Source organism: Neoarius graeffei, chromosome 18 (genome assembly GCF_027579695.1).
Source record: "Neoarius graeffei isolate fNeoGra1 chromosome 18, fNeoGra1.pri, whole genome shotgun sequence".
NCBI classification, from domain to species: domain Eukaryota; kingdom Metazoa; phylum Chordata; class Actinopteri; order Siluriformes; family Ariidae; genus Neoarius; species Neoarius graeffei.
Window position 1 is genome coordinate 37222514 of NC_083586.1, and position 13040 is coordinate 37235553.

The 13040-nt window shown below is 41.2% G+C and overlaps 1 protein-coding gene across 3 annotated transcripts in view; it reads right to left on the bottom strand.

Moving 5' to 3' along the window:
- Nucleotides 1-2482: 2482 nt before the first annotated feature.
- Nucleotides 2483-13040, bottom strand: part of timmdc1 (translocase of inner mitochondrial membrane domain containing 1) — a 40216-nt gene continuing 29658 nt past the window's right edge. For all 3 annotated transcript variants that reach the window (XM_060898764.1, XM_060898762.1, XM_060898763.1), the window contains exons 7-8: nucleotides 3039-3149; nucleotides 2483-2928 (exon numbers count right to left, since the gene is read on the bottom strand). In XM_060898764.1, the coding sequence (XP_060754747.1) occupies nucleotides 2799-2928; nucleotides 3039-3149 (241 nt within the window). In that variant the 3' untranslated portion in view covers nucleotides 2483-2798. The remainder of the gene's footprint in view (nucleotides 2929-3038; nucleotides 3150-13040) is intronic.

A 13040-nucleotide genomic window follows, 5' to 3' on the forward strand; every position in this document is an offset into this window, starting at 1 on the left:
ATAGAACTTTTTGGTTTAAATGAGAAGTGTTATGTTTGGAGAAAGGAAAACACTACATTCCAGCATAAGAACCTTATCCCATCTGTGAAACATGGTGGTGGTAGTATCATGGTTTGGGCCTGTTTTGCTGCATCTGGGCCAGGACGGCTTGCCATCATTGATGGAACAATGAATTCTGAATTATACCAGCGAATTCTAAAGGAAAATGTCAGGACATCTGTCCATGAACTGAATCTCAAGAGAAGGTGGGTCATGCAGCAAGACAACGACCCTAAGCACACAAGTCGTTCTACCAAAGAATGGTGAAAGAAGAATAAAGTGAATGTTTTGGAATGGCCAAGTCAAAGTCCTGACCTTAATCCAATCGAAATGTTGTGGAAGGACCTGAAGCGAGCAGTTCATGTGAGGAAACCCCCCAACATCCCAGAGTTGAAGCTGTTCTGTATGGAGGAATGGGCTAAAATTCCTCCAAGCCGGTGTGCAGGACTGATCAACAGTTACCGCAAACGTTTAGTTGCAGTTATTGCTGCACAAGGGGGTCACACCAGATACTGAAAGCAAATGTTCACATACTTTTGCCACTCACAGATATGTAATATTGGGTCATTTTCCTCAATAAATAAATGACCAAGTATAATATTTTTGTCTCATTTGTTTAACTGGGTTCTCTTTATCTACTTTTAGGACTTGTGTGAAAATCTGATGATGTTTTAGGTCATATTTATGCAGAAATATAGAACATTCTAAAGGGTTCACAAACTTTCAAGCATCACTGTATACATTTTTAACACTGCAGTGGTATAAGAGGAATAAAACACTTCAGTATCAGCTGTTATAATTGCACAATCAACTTGGAGCATCCGATCATTGATTATTTTCCTATAATAGTTTGCTACTTTATGCTTTATTCCTTACAGACTATACAATTTAAATAGACTAGTAAAATTAAAATGCAACAAAAACTATAATAGAAATAATATAATTTAGTGGATTTATTTCATCATTATTTAGATGTACAGAATACAGAGATTTGGATTTAAGTGATTTAGATATTAGAGAGAGGTCCTAAACTCATAGTGTGCTCATGATTAACTTTATTTACTGTATGTGCTTCATTTTGGTGTACACAATGCTATCGTTATTTCACCTTCTACATCCAGACAAAAAATTTAAAAAATCAGGAAACTGTCCAAACAACTAATCAGCAACACTGCATGCATAAATTGGAGGAAAATGCAAAACATTGTTAGATAAGTTTTTGGGGTATTTATATTCTTCTTCCGGGGCGGCACGGTGGTGTAGTGGTTAGCGCTGTCGCCTCACAGCAAGAAGGTCTGGGTTCGAGCCCCGTGGCCGGCGAGGGCCTTTCTGTGCGGAGTTTGCATGTTCTCCCCGTGTCCGCGTGGGTTTCCTCCGGGTGCTCCGGTTTCCCCCACAGTCCAAAGACATGCAGGTTAGGTTAACTGGTGACTCTAAATTGACCGTAGGTGTGAGTGTGAATGGTTGTCTGTGTCTATGTGTCAGCCCTGTGATGACCTGGCGACTTGTCCAGGGTGTACCCCGCCTTTCGCCCGTAGTCAGCTGGGATAGGCTCCAGCTTGCCTGCGACCCTGTAGAACAGGATAAAGCGGCTAGAGATAATGAGATCAGATGAGATATTCTTCTTCCATGTTGAAAAAAAGTTCAAATGTCAGTTTGTTTATGAAAAGGCATGATATAAAAATGTCCATCTCTGAACAAAATAATGCGAGCACTTTATTATTGGTGGCACGGTGGAGTAGTGGTTAGCACTGTCACCTCACAGCAAGAAGGTTCTGGGTTCCAGCCCAGCAGCTGGTGGGGGCCTTTCTGTGTGGAGTTTACATGTTCTCCCCGTGTCAGCGTGGGTTTCCCCCACAGTCCAAAGACATGCAGTTAGGTTGACATGGGGCGGCCTTGGGCTGAGGTGCCCTTGAGCGAGGTACCTAACCCCTGACTGCTCCCTGGGCGCTGTAGTATAGCTGCCCACTGCTCTGGGTGTGTGCGCGCGTGTTCACTGCTTCAGATGGGTTAAATGCAGAGGATGAATCTCACTGTGCTTGAGTGTGCACGTGAGAAATAAAGGTTTTATGTTTCTTATTAATCTCATGTGTATAAGACCACATTTTTATAACCTTGAAAACCCATGTAACCCTGGGTTTGTTCTCTTGGTGGTGCTGTAGGCCTGTGTTTGGTATTTATCCACGTGTTGAACTTGGAGCCTCAGCTGCTGTCACATCTTGTTTCCAGAAGGGACCAAGGCATGTGACAAGCTCACAGCACCATATTTTTCTCTCTCTCACACACACACACTCACTCTCTTCTGTGGTCTATTTATTAACAAATTAAAATTGAGCCCATAAAAGTCTGCAGTCTATTTTGTCAAGTTTATCATTCCCCCCCTTATCCCAGGCTTTCCAAACCTCATGCAAATTCACACAATAAAACAATTTACTTTAAAAAGTGATAGACACGTAGTTATATATTTCACAATGATGAGGACAAAGATTCAGTTGGTTTACAGAGCAACAGTCTGAACAGTGTAGATCTGCACACAGGAGAGCAGAAATGAACTGTACCTGCTGTGAAAATGACAAATTATTCAGGACATGACGTGCATCGTGGTTTGTTGTTTGTCTGTGAACAACTGGTTTAGCTTCAGGCTTGAATCCTGTAAATAAATCTCCCATCTGATGAGCCAGTGCTCTTCATTCGTGAGCATAACAATATGTTATATTCTATAAATTCATTCAGTCAGTCAGTCAGTATAAATAAATCTGTTAGGACTCCTCTGTCGAGTCTTCATTCCGTGGTTGACTAAGGAGCTCTTTGATCCGTTGAAGGTCACCTTCTGTGTCTTGGCCACTAAATTCACCAGTTATCTCATCAGTAAGTTGGAGACGTGCATTCCTTTAAAAAAAAAAAAAAACCTCAATAGGAATGTAGATTGATTGCAATTGGAAAAAAAAAATCTTAAAAGAGGAATAATAATAGTAATAAGATATAGTATTAGAACAAACCATTCAGCCACCCTGAGCTCGTACAGTTCTCTTCGTTCCCGTCGTCGCTTTTCACGCATGGTCTCTCCTCCCAGCTTCTGTAGCCCAACAATTAACGCCCCAGCAGGCACACTGCAACAACACGAGTGTGTCAGCCAAACTCCATTAAATCAAGGGCTACATTCTGCCTTAAAATACTCCGGAACGTCATTTTAAAACTGTTAAAAATTCTTTGAAGAGCAATAAATTGTTTAATAAACTACTGTCATTGCTGTTGTATCCACCATGTCTTCGTTTATACAAGAGTGCTCGGAGAGCACAATATCCCCTGCTGGCAACTGCGCCATAACTCCGGTAAAATGCGACAGAATTGAACGAAATTGCAATATGCGTATTACCGACATATAACAAAGAATCCTGCCAAGTTTTGTGAAATTCCTCCATAAATAGTGAAAGTAGTTGATTTCAGAAGGCGAGCGCCCTACCCAGGACGGACGGACATCGCCACGACATAATCCGCACGGCATAATCCCGTTTCGGGCCTTTCAGCCAGCGGAGGATAAAAAAACTGCTTGCCAAATTGCATGAAATTCCTCCAAAAATTGTGAGGGAAGTTGATTTCAGAAAGCAAGCACACCTTGATGAAATTGCCAAAGTACAAGTTGGTTAATAATCAAGGGCATAACTCTGGTAAAATTTGCCCAAATTAAATGAAATTTCAATATGCGTATAACTGTCATATAACAAAGCCTTTTGCCAAGTTTGGTGAAATTCCTCCACAAATTATGAGAGGAGTTGATTTCAGAAAGAAAACACACACTTGAAATTGTCAAAGTATAATTTTGTTAATTAAAGGCTGTAACTCTGGTAAAATATGACCTAATTTAATGAAATTACAATATGCGTACTACCGACATACAACAATGCCTTTTGCCAAGTTTTGTGAAATTCCTCCAACAATTGCGAGAGGAGTTGATATCAGAAGCTTCGCAGGATGGATGGACAGACGGACATTGCCATGACATAATCCCCCTTCGGGTTTTTCGGCCAGAGGGAGTTAATAACTAGAAGGGCACTCTGTAGAGTGCATACCTCCGGTAAGTTACATATCAACATCAAAATCACTTGAACCTAGGATAATACTAAAGCTGTACACCAAATTTCGTCAAAATCCGTTCACTGCTTTTTGAGTTATGGCGGAAACAGACAAACGGAGGCGAAAACATAACCTCCTCGGACAGCGTTGGTGGAGGTAAAAATGTAATGTTTCAAAAATGTAAAGCTTCATAAATCGTAAGCTTCGGTCATTAGCGAGTTTATGTTGTGTGTAATTTTCCTTGCTGCCTCGCAACACTGTTCAAGACTTTTGAATGATGAGGCCATTATTAAAATATGTTCTGTTTCCGGTCCACCGGCCGGGTGAGTGCCGTTTGTGCGGTTGAATTTTTTTTTTTAACGCCGGTTTTTCGACATTTTTTCAGGTTCGTAAATCTAAAATCAAGCTTGACATTTCCGCATTCCCAGGGCTTTCCACTAAGGCTCATACTAGCCAGCCATGACAAATAAGTAGCCAGCCGGGGGGGGCGGAGTAAACACAAAATAAACTCCTGTGCACGCAGTTCCCAGGATTAAATGCATTTTCCACAGACCATTTATTTATTCACTTTACTCAAATACAAAGTAAAATGGCAGCAAATCTTTTTTTTCTTGCGTATTGCATCATGAGGCGTTCCTGGCTTGTAAATCTCTTATTTTCGGTGCATGACACATTCACACAACTGAGCATGTTATGAATTAACAACGACAACGGTCTGCAGTGGGGCTACACAATTACACACTCAGCGAACATTTCTCCATTTGTGTATGAAAATACACTCCGACTCAGCTTGGTTTCATTTACAACCAACGGTGTCTTTTGATGCCAGCACGTAATTGAACGAGAGAAGACTGGTTTACTGGAGACAAAATAAGCGTTATCTCTGCTTCTGTTCCCTCCGACACACTACTGCCTCCGCCGAGTGCGCGTGCACACACCCCGCATGTCGGGGCCGCGGATGAGTTACTCTCCCTGATCAACGAAGTCGGCGGGGAATTTGTGGTTATTATCGGTACAAACAGCGCGAATCACAACTTAAATGAGTGCGGTTCAGTTTGACATTATTGTCAGTCCGTTAGATAAACATTTAATTTTATTAAAATCGAAAATTAATATTTAGAGCCTGTGGGCTACAAAAATAATAGTCATTAAAGTAGCCGGCTGGACTTAATTGTGTAGCCGGCTGTATGGGCGGCAGCCGGCGCTTGTGGAAAGCCCTGCATTCCGCGCAGAATATAGAACTGAATCAGCTCTGCGCATGCGCCGTGCGGCACAAAAAAATGGCAGCCACCATGAAGGAAGGAGATCCGGAGTTTTCAAACATTTGCTTAAGTGTGAAATCGCAAAATGGTATTCTAGCGAACAACAAAATAGTAAAGATTCAGAAAAACAAATCATTCCGTGATCATTTTAATAGTGTAATTTCATCCGAACTAGGCCTAACGCTCGATTTAGAACTACAAAAAGTCCGTGTGTCGGACATTTTAAGTACGTTTGTAAAAGTTTTGCAAATGTTGCAGTCAGCATTTAAAATGCTAACTTAGTTTTTGTACAAGTTTCAGTTGATTAAACTGTCATTTTATTAAATGTGTCTGCTTTTGTAATAAAAAAGTACTGAAAGAAAAAGCAAACACAGCATTGCGATTTCTTATCCATCCATATATAATAAAAAAAAAATAATAATCCCTCCCTCCCGAATGAAAATTTTTTTGCTCACCCAATGGACAGGAAACGGATTTTTTTTTTTTAAGGATGGCCCGAGCATCACATTCCATTTAAAAATCTGAGAAATTTCTTTCAAACCGTGATTAAAATTGAGAGGGTACGCCGTGGTATATCGATATAAAGAATAAATTCACATCCTGTAGCCAATCAGAAACAAGCATTTGTATTCAAGTGTAGTTGTCTTGAGTAAGCTGAGAAGCTGTAAGCTGATAAGAAGTGATGATCTGGGGTAAGACTAAAAGGGAGTCCCAAATGTAACGTTTGCCCAGGACCATTTCGGCAAAATGCAGGCCAATGAGAATAGGTAGTAACTTTTCTAATATGATATCCTCTAACCTTATATCATGATCTCATAAAATATGAGATCATGCTAATTCAGGAGTCACACGTTGAACCATCTTAACCATCACTTGTGCAGGTCTGCACCCTCCCATCTCCTAGCGTGGTGCTATTTAGAGCGTGATGTGCCGATTTGATTAGCTGCCTGGTTTGATTTTGCGCCCCGCCTCGCTGCACCTAGCCAGGCACTGGGGATGTTTACATACACAACAAGCAGCGCTCCAGGTGCCAGTCAGACCGCCAAAACCGGCTCTGCCAGCATACTGAGAGAGAGCCGAGTGCCTTCCGAGGTGCTAATCCTGCTAGCGCTGCTGGATGGAAAGGACGCCTGGAAAGGTCTCAGCGCAAAATAAGAAAAACAGAGCCAAATGAAGGGGAGGATGATGGAGCCTGTCCTCAGGACCAACCCAGAGATGAGATGGACTGTGCCAGAAGGAGGAGATATGGAGATCAAGGGATGAATGGGATTGGAATACGAAGCTGACAGGGAAATTAAGGGAAAAAAAAAAAAAAAAAGAAGTGCAGCTGTTGGATTAGGCACTCGTCCTGTTCTGCCCTAAAGATCTGAGCCTTCTGCATGGCACATGGGTTCCTCTGGCAGTGTGTGTGTGCAAGAGAGAGAGCGCGAGTTGCTAGGAGGGAGCAGCTGGCCAATAGAAACCCCACAGAAAGGGGGTGAGGGGCAGATGTGTCACTGTGTCAGGAGTGACAGAGAGAGAGAAAATGGAGAATTCCTGAAGGACAGAAACACTGCTGTAGAATGATGATTGGCAACACTCTCCATCCATAATGTCATCATCTTAGTCCTGAGAAGTAGAATCTCTTCGTTCTTACAAGACTCCTTGGTGAGACTGTACATTCACACTACAGCTGGAACTACGAGACGTTCAGAAGTGGGTTATTAGCCTCCAGAAGGGCAAAAAGAGATGTTCTTGTCTCAGGAAGAGAGAAAAATGCTCTCGCTTGCCGGAGACAGACGGTCATAAAGGATGCTTCTGTTCCTGCCAGGAGAGCAGCAGCGTGTTGCCACAAGCCCCCTGGTGTGAGATCAACCAGGTGGAATGGAGCGTTCGGAGACGTTGCCGTGTATCGGTCCACTCAGACAACACCGTGATAGATGTATCAATCACCAGCAAGGCACGAGTTTAGGGCTCCTCGGGTGGGCCAAGCCATGGTTTGTCTCTCCAAAAGCAAATATACCGGAGCTGTCAAAACAGGGAAAATGCTGTCTGCACCCAGAAGTAGCAAGGTGCAGGTGGACCTTTCTCTTAGTTAGTGATAAGTAAATACACTGCTGAGTGGTGTTCTGCCTGGTGGAGCCGGACGGCACGTCAGGACAGGATGCGTTTGTTCATGACTGGCTGCACCACCTACTATACACCTTCCACACCTTTCTACCACTGATTGTTCCCATAAATCACTGAGAACATAACAGCAAGAAAGACTTGGATACTAAAACGTGTGACAAACGTGAGCCTGTTTATTAGCAATTAGCAGGCTAGCCAGCTAGTTAACGTTGCTAAATTAATAACAAGAGTGCTCGGAGAGCACAATATCCCCCGTTGGCAACTACACCATAACTCTGGTAAAATGCGACTGAATTGAACGAAATTGCAATATGCGTATTACTGACATGTAACAAAGAATCCTGTCAAGTTTTGTGAAATTCCTCCAAAAATTGTGAGAGGAGTTGATTTCAGAAGGTGAGCACCCTTCCTGGGACGGACAGACGGACGGATGTATGGACATCGCCATGACATAGTCCTCCTTCCGGCCAGCGGGGGATAAAAATTGTGAGGGAAGTCGATTTCAGAAAGCAAGCATACAGTGATGAAATTGCCAAAGTTTGTTAATAATCAAGGGCATAACTCTGGTAAAATTTGCCCAAATTATACGAAATTTCAATATGCGTATAACTGTCATATAACGAAGCCTTTTGTCAAGTTTGGTGAAATTCCTCCACAAATTGTGAGAGGAGCTCATTTCAGAAGAACGTACACCCTCATGAAATTGTCAAAGTTATTTAACCAAGGGTCAAAACGCTGGTAAAATTTTCACAAACGAAATATTACCGTCATATAACAAGGCCTTTTGCCGAGCTTCGAGAAATTCGTCCAAAAATCGTGAGAGGAGTTGATGTCAGAAGGCGAACGCACCTTCATGAAATTGTGAAAGTACAAGGTTGTTAATCAAGGGCCACAACTCTGGTAAAATGCGACCGAATTGAACAAAATAACAATACGCATATTACCGACATATAACAAAGAATCCTGCCAAGTTTCATGAAATTCCTCCAAAAATTGTGAGAGGAGTTGATTTCAGAAGGTGAGCACCCTTCCCGGGATGGACGGACGGATGGATGGATGGATGGACGGATGGATGAACGGACATCACCACGACATAATCTCCCTTCGGGCCTTTCGGCCAGCGGGGGATAATATTAGACTTTTAAGTATTGCACAACACTGCCGTTTTAAATGAAAGTTATAGATGTAGAGAAGTTCAAATAAACAGAAAACCAAAAGGAATATGAACATACACAATTTTCTCCTTAACTCAAACGGGCTCATTCAGCCAAAACGTATTTAGTGTCTGGAGTTTACTTTTGCACAGCAGCCATTAAACTAGTAAGCCTAAGTAGGAAAATCTTCTAATCTCCCTGGCCAAATAATATAATAAATATTTTCACAAAACATTTTATTTATCACATTATTATACATTTGGCTGTCCATTTAAGCTCTTAAACAACTCGAGACTGTGCATGGGGGACATATTATGAAAAACTCACTTTCACTGCTTGTGCACGTACACTACCGTTCAAAAGTTTGGGGTCACCCAGACAATTTTGTGTTTTCCATGAAAAGTCACACTTTTATTTACCACCATAAGTTGTAAAATGAATAGAAAATATAGTCAAGCCATTTTTCTGGCCATTTTGAGCATTTAATCGACCCCACAAATGTGATGCTCCAGAAACTCAATCTGCTCAAAGGAAGGTCAGTTTTATAGCTTCTCTAAAGAGCTCAACTGTTTTCAGCTGTGCTAACATGATTGTACAAGGGTTTTCTAATCATCCATTAGCCTTCTGAGGCAATGAGCAAACACATTGTACCATTAGAACACTGGAGTGAGAGTTGCTGGAAATGGGCCTCTATACACCTATGGAGATATTGCACCAAAAACCACACATTTGCAGCTAGAATAGTCATTTACCACATTAGCAATGTATAGAGTGGATTTTCTGGACTATAAGCCGCTACTTTTTTCCTAGGTTTTGAACCATGCGGCTTATACAAAGGTGCGGCTATTCTGTGGATTTTTCTTCCACCGCTAGGGGCGCTCTAACCGGAAGTAGAATCAAAAATAAGATAGACGAAAAATCAATGCAAAGAAGAATTGGCAGATCTTTAGCAGATAGAACACGCACGACAAATTACTAACTGGTAATTATTTTCAAATCCAGCGAAGATGATTAAAGTGACTTGTGGTTTCAAACACAGGAGAAATGAAGGTAAATAAATACCGGTTATTTTCTCTTGGTTCTGTTCCGTTTTAATCAGCAAAGTTGCTGCCGTGTTAAAAGGCACTGTTCGGAAAGAATCTGTTCAGGGACATACATGTACATTTACAGTACAAAATCGTTCTGTACATGCAGTAAATATCTAATTTTTTAACATAGATATCTGCGGCTTATAGCCCGGTGCGGCTTGTATATCTTTTTTTTTTTAAATAGAGCGGATGCGGCTTATATACAGGTGCGCTCTATAGTCCAGAAAATACCAGGCATGCAAACTGGTCAGGGGTGAAAAAGGTGAGAAGGATGCACGGGGACACGGCACGCGCGCAAAAGTACATTTCGTAGTCTACGTTACAAAAAAAATTGCAACCAGTGACCTCTTGAATTTAATACAGTACAAAATAACTTTCCATAAACATGTCTTAATAAGTTACTGTTGAGTGGCCGGTAAATTGTACCATTTATTTGTCAGTGGCCGGTAAAGTTTGATATTTTGTGAAGTTAATTTTCACCCCTGTGTACAACACAGTGGGCTATTTACAAAAAGGTATATATTACTGCCTGTGCTATCTAACAGACCTACCCCAGAGGACACACCTGGCCAATCCCTGTCTGTCAATTTTCTTAAAGACATCACCTATGTGAAATCAGGGGCGGATCTAGAAAAATATTTATGGGGTGGCAAGAGGGGGGCAGGAATTTTTGAGGGGTGGCAACGTATTACAGACATGTATATATACTGAATTTAATCACAGTTTGACGACAAATAGTATGTACACACTACAAAAGGGCACAGACTGCCATTTACAAACTCATACAGATAAACTTAATCTCGTGCCTTTATTGTTCACGAAGAACACACATTCTCAGATGAGGTCTATACCGTTTCTGGACAGTTTTATACTGTATATGCAAAAGAACAGACACTAAAAAACAACAATAACAACACTGCTTCAAGTTCAGCATGATTTAAACCATTTACACCAGTGTCACATTTTATAGTTTTTTTCCCCTCACGCTTTGTAAAGGCTCACCAGTGAGCATAACATGAACTTGTCATGCCTACAACAGCTGAATGCGGCGATTTCCATGTTGCTCAGCAAAACGCTTCACAAATTTATCAAGATCTAATGCTTTTGTGCGCTTTGATTCAATGCTGAGTACAGCCAAACTTGATAGTCTCTTTTCTGTCATAGTCAACCGCAAATAAGTCTTTATGAGCCTGAGAGATGAAAAACTTCGTTCACAGGATGCTCACAGGCAAGACAACCGCTATTTTACACAACCTGAACAACTCAAAAAAAACATCATCATCATCTTGGTATGGGTCCAAAAACAGTGAACTCCATGAGAGTGGTAGGACTCTCCTGTTCCCCCTTTTTTCTGTCTAGTACTCTCCTCGTCTGATGTAACTCATGTTTAAGATCCTCAATATTTGAATCATAAGCTTCAGCCAATAGCAATGCTTTCCTTGACAGACGGTGAATCAATATTAACTTTTGTGGCCGACTTTACACAAAACTAATGTCAGACCTAGCTAACATTAGGCAAAAAAAAAAAAAAAAAAAAGTGTGTTTCAGGTAACATGAAATACTAAAATAAGGTCGGTAGGTAGGAAATTTTTTTTTCTTAATTTGTTTTATTTTGTTCGAAAAAATTAACACAAGTAAACATCTTACAAAATAGTATTTTGGCACAGAATCCTTTATACCACACATCATAATAAAATAAGTGTTTTAAATCTTTAAACGAATAAAAAAAATATCGCAAGAGTTCGAGTTATGATCTGCGGAAGCGTATTGCTGCCACACTCAAAAAAAAAATGGCTTAGACTCAAGTAATTACGTGAAAAGATATTGTTAACAGAGTTATCACGTTTTTACAATATATTTATCATGTAATAACAACACGTAATTTCATGATATTTTCATGTGAGAATGTGAAAACACCTTATCAAGAAATAACGTGAAAATATGGTTTAACGTCCTAGGCTCGGCTACTTCCATTAAAAGCAGACGGCCTCGCCTAGCCTACTGTAGAACTTGGGTCGAGCAAAAACACCGAGCAAAAACATGGCTGAATCCTGAATGACTCCTATTTGTATAAATAGGGGACTACATAGGCGGCAAAATGTAGTGTTTTTCCCTGCCATGGAAGTGCACTTGTATACTGAAGAGGAAGCAATTTGCATTACAGCCAGGAGGGCTGATAGAAGTGGCAAAACATTTTACTTTTTATCGTTTCTTTCACAACTTGAATGCGTTGAAACAAAAAAATTATGACAAACTAACGCCGCTTACACTAAAATATCGAGGGAAATTTGTAATAAAAACTTTACGGTCGGCAATTTCGACGCGGAAATTCTCGATCGGTCGGGTTACCGGAAACACACTTTTTTTTTTTTTGCCTTACATGTATAGTTAGCTAAATAACCTTCTCCAACCTGATTTTTATCCTCTCAAAATCAGCATCGCAACTATACTAGCACTGTTCATTCATTATAATTTCATTTTTTGATAGATAGTTAATCAGCTTTTACCCCTTTCCTCCCGTGTCTCCTTTCCTCGCGACTCCTGCCTCCCTCGCTTCGCGCCTCTCAATTTTCCAAAACAACCAATCTCTGGCGTTATCTCGTGCTGCATTCGCCGCAGTCGGACATTGGAAATTCGCGCACGTAAATGTCAAATTGGCCGTAATTTTTCTTTGAATTCGTCGCTGCCAACTGGGGTAGCAGCAGGGGTGGCAAGGCTTTCTTTTAGAGTGGCATATGCCACCCCGGTAGATCCGCCCATGGTTATTCACCCCCGAGCGCGCTGGAAACTGTTCCATTGGTATTCAGATTCAGTCGCGAGATGAGGTTGCCAGATCTCTCTATAAAAAGGTGACTTTGCGGTCTGAATCTGTGGAATAATCGTAAGCGAGGACTGGCAACCAGCAGTGGGTTGTGCACCAGCTGATCAGAACTCCAATGGAAAAGAAGCGTGTTAGTAACTGTTTATCTTGATTGGCTGTAACCTTGTAAGTGAAATGTTTGGCAACAATAGCGTTGTAGCCTGCCTACCCCCCCCCCCCCCCCAAAAAAAAAAAACTCTTCGGATCTACACGATTCACACAAGTGACCTATTTTGGGACCAAAACGGCGAATTTCGCCGAAAGGTGAGGAGTTTGCATGTGTGAATACGGTAGTTTAAAGTGATCTTCATTGAAAAGAACAGTGCTTTTCTTTCAAAAATAAGGACATTTCAAAGTGACCCCAAACTTTTGAACGGTAGTGTACAGCCGAGTATATGGAGTGTCTACCAACCCACAAACTCTGAAATAAGACACTCAGTCAATTCTTTTGTCC